Source organism: Bactrocera latifrons, unplaced genomic scaffold (genome assembly GCF_001853355.1).
Source record: "Bactrocera latifrons isolate USDA-ARS-PBARC rearing strain unplaced genomic scaffold, ASM185335v1 scaffold_391, whole genome shotgun sequence".
NCBI classification, from domain to species: Eukaryota; Metazoa; Arthropoda; class Insecta; order Diptera; family Tephritidae; genus Bactrocera; species Bactrocera latifrons.
In genome coordinates this window covers 50,125-54,234 of record NW_017537036.1, presented here as the reverse complement: position 1 = coordinate 54,234, position 4,110 = coordinate 50,125, and the positions used below count along the sequence as shown (strand labels likewise).

Genomic DNA, 4,110 nt, shown 5'->3' with positions numbered 1-4,110 from the left:
AAAAAAAAATGTTCAAATGAATATTTAATTGCTAAAGTGGAGATATTTATTAAGAAAAATTTGCCAAATTAAAAATAAAGAAAAGAAAGTTTCAAAAAGGTTGTCAAAAATCGGTTATATTCTACTGTCAATAGTCTGATCAAATTTTTGCCGGACTGATTGAAATTTTATTTAAATAAATTTCCATTTTATTATCGCCTTTAAAACAGAGCCAATATAGGCATGCTAACGATAAATCTAATACTTGTTATAAACTACGGCTGGGATGACCTAAAATGCCTTCAGTGAATGACTTTTGATGACTTTCAAGATCAGAAAAAAACACAATTAGCCGAATCTGGTAAATACGGAGGATGAGCGATGATACCCGTTTCGTGTTTGGCCAAAAAGGCTGTCACAAAAATTTTGTGGCGAAAAATCCATGCGTTTTCTGTCCGCAAACCTAGCCATTTACATCGAATTGTTTTACTTAGACGCCTCGAAATGACCCTTTGACCACGTGAAATAAATTAATAGTGAAACACGCCATTGTGAYCAATGARAACGATGARCATCACCTTATTTTTTGACCRRCATTGACATGATTTTATTCRGTTTCAGYTGATTTTTGGAGCACCATTCGCTASAATGTTTGGCAGTTTCSAYATCTTATTCATAAATYCACGTYTCGTCACCKGAAATGATGTGTTTGATGAATGTAGGGTCTACAGCTACATATGTCAAACATGTCKTTTGCGATCTCTACTTGACGTGGTTTTTCAAAAGATTTAGGTATTTTGGTACCAATCTGGCATTGACACGCTTCATACCAAAATCTTGAACCCAAATGTCTTGAATCGATCCATAAGAGCTGAGAACATCTTCTATCTCTCTGATGCCAGCACGAATCGTTCATTATTTTKTTTTTCATGGTAAAAATCAGCAGACAAGCTTTCCGCATTCATAAAAAAACACGTATCGGTTTCTGGATATATGTAATCTATCTGATGGGACGCTCAACTTTTTTATTCTTGTCCTGTATTTCTGAGATTTCATACCAGCTTTTTACGACCGTATAAGACCTTAGCAGTTAAGTCCAGGAGGTATTATAATCCTTTGGCTTCTCTGTAGGATGTCATACTGGTCAAATCGTTCAAAATGGCGAGAGTTCTGAAAACAATCACTTTGAAAGGCTGGTTAGTTAGTTATACGTATGCCTTGAAATGTTTGGGTTTAGTGTATTGTCAATTGAAATAAGCCATGATCTCAAGTCCTCATTGATCAGTCTCTAATTTCTGTGGCTTTCACTAATTGGGACTAAAAAATTTTCTAATTAGAAAGTATTTCCTTTGGAGCCCTTCCTTTCAAATTTTCCCGATTTTTGACAATTTTTTGTAGAAAAAAAAACAGAAGAAACTTATAAAATATACTTTGTATTCTACCGCAGGCAAATCTAACTGCATTTTGCATTTATTAAAGGATTCCCATACAAACAAAGAATATGTCGACGCTTCTACGCATTTCACCCACTCAAGTGATATTGCTGCTACTTTGCCTCTCTTGCCTGCAACAGACAACACAAAGTTGGGAATTTTTTCGTCGCTTGCGACAAAAGAAAGCCGACAATTTTTGGGCACGCCTAATTGGACAGAAGACTGTGGATGATGTGCATGAAGCGTTCAACGGTAACTTGCTCATTACGGATTTGGATCGCAACATGCGTCACCTTTTCGTCAACATACGACGCTACGGCATGGAACGCGCCGATATGGATCAGCTATTTGCAAAGAATCGTGCTGAGGGCAAAATGCAACCCGTCATACCGCCAACGGAACCCTTTCCTTGTGATCTCAGCTATGCGCGCTCCACATTTCCACCCACGTCGGTGCATGAGTTACGTCCGGGCGATATCGATGTAATTGCCTCCGTCGGCGATTCACTGTCYGCTGGCAATGGCATTATGTCTGATCGTGTGCTGCATATTTTAAATGAATTTCGTGCATTCTCCTTTTCGGGTGGCGGTTATGGCGATTGGCGCAGCTATCTGACACTACCGAATATTTTACGTGTCTTTAATCCGAATCTCTACGGCTATTCGACGGAAAATGAATTGACAGTGGACAGCACATCACGTCTGAATATCGCCGAACCRATGATCATGTCACGCGATCTGCCGTTTCAAGCGCGTGTACTCATCGAACGCATGCGTCAGGATCCCAATATTGATATGGAAAATCATTGGAAATTACTCACCATATTTGTGGGCAACAATGACGTTTGCTCGGACATGTGTCATCACGACAATGCGACAGAGTTTGTACGTAGTCATGAACTCGATATGCGTCGTACGCTCACGTTGTTGCGSGACAACGTGCCACGACTGCTGATCAATCTGGTGCCGGTACCGAATATGGTTATCACCATCTATCCAATGAAAGATGTACCATTTGGTTGTTTTGCTGTACATCATCTCGGCTGTCATTGTATATTCAGTCACGCCGTCGGCGAAAAAGAACTACACGAAGCTTACGATCGCATAACACGCTGGCACGAAGCCGATCAGTATATTGTGCAGTTGCCAGAATTTCAAACAAATGATTTTGCCGTTGTCTATCAACCGTTTACGGCGCATGTGCCACCACCAAGACTTAATAATGGTGAAATAGATTATCGTTATTTTGCTAGCGATTGCTTCCACTTCAGCCAGTTGGGTCATGCCGCCATGGCGAATACTCTGTGGAATAACATGTTGCAACCAGTGGGCCAAAAGCAGACGAATATGGTGCCGCCATTCAGTCATTTTGAGTGTCCCACCGATCAGCGGCCCTACATTGCTACCTTTTACAATAGTTTTGAGCGGAAGTGAGCCTTGCAGTTCCTTGTTAACTTTTTTGTCTTAATTTGTTTGTGCACAAAAGTATAAAATTTTTTTTAAAAATACAACACTGTAGTTTAAGTAAAATAGTCTTTAGTCCTTCGTAATGGTGTAAATATAATAAAAAAAATTAAAAAAAAGTTGTTGGACATTTCTGATTTGCTTTGCACTATTTTGRTGGAGATTTACATGGGTAATAGCAACAGTTATTTTTATTTGAGACAACTCATTTTGAGTGAACTCATATGAGTTGAAAACAGTTAGGCCTTGGATCATTTGGATTACCATTTCTTCCAAAGTCATTGAAACTGAAACATTTTAAGGTTTCTCTTCACATTAGAATGTTTTAGTATATTCGTGTGCATGACAACTGCGTGTTTGACTTTTCCATACAATATCTTTGGWGTAAGGAACACTCCCCTGGATCTGTTTTTTTTCGTAAGCACTGAACTAGTTTAATCCCAATAAGTTATCTTCTTCTTCTTTACTGGTGTAGACATGGCTTATAAAGTTATAGCCGACGATCAATTCCTTGATGACGAATTTACCTTCTACTGTAAAAAATAATCGCTAACCTTATAATACTGAAAACGCTTTCCATAGATTTTCGCTATTTTTGAGAGGCATGTATCGAATCGGTTGTTTATCATTTTATTTTATTTTAACCAGAACGAATAGTTACTTATTAGTACTAATAGTTACATATTAGTTAGCGATCACTAACAGATTAAACTTTGAAATATAGAATTTGATGTAAAAAAGTTCAAAAGCTCAAGCCAAGATATTACGAGGGTCATCTCAAATTTGTGTGGGGTGACSAAAAACCTCTACTATCTCAGAAGGACCAGGTTCAGCATGCAGCTCTTTTAAAAATAATTAAAAGCTTTACATACCTCCTCAAAAGGAGGTTTTTCCTTTCTTGTTTAAGTCGCCATTAAAATAAATCTAAAATTTAAAATTAGGTCTAAAAAAGCTTAATCTAAGTAGAAAAGCTCAGATTTTGGAAAGCTTAAATGAAGATAACGCAAAGTGCTTTCCAAATCTGAAAAGAATGAAGGAAAAGCTGAACTATCTGAGAAAAATATATTATAATATATCCTCTAATAAAATTAAAAGCTCAACATGTTYCGCTGGTCTATAAAAGTTTTGTTTTTTCCTGCTTACTTGAATATCGCCATAAATAAACCTCAAAAGAGAGAAACAGATTTAAAAAGCTTATTATAATTAAGAAAGCTGAAAAGCTTTTCAGAAGTTTT

General features: G+C 37.4%; 1 protein-coding gene across 3 annotated transcripts in view; it reads left to right on the top strand.

Moving 5' to 3' along the window:
* LOC108972322 (phospholipase B1, membrane-associated) overlaps nucleotides 1-2,945 on the top strand; it is a 3,640-nt gene extending 695 nt beyond the window's left edge. Inside the window, exon 2 of one of the 3 annotated variants that reach the window (XM_018938857.1) lies at nucleotides 1,459-2,945. In XM_018938857.1, coding sequence (XP_018794402.1) covers nucleotides 1,481-2,845 — 1,365 coding nt within the window. In that variant the 5' untranslated portion in view covers nucleotides 1,459-1,480 and the 3' untranslated portion in view covers nucleotides 2,846-2,945. Of the gene's footprint in view, nucleotides 1-1,424 lie in introns of all 3 variants that reach the window. The other 2 variants (XM_018938855.1, XM_018938856.1) reach the window with 2 other exon arrangements.
* The last annotated feature ends 1,165 nt before the right edge of the window (nucleotides 2,946-4,110 follow it).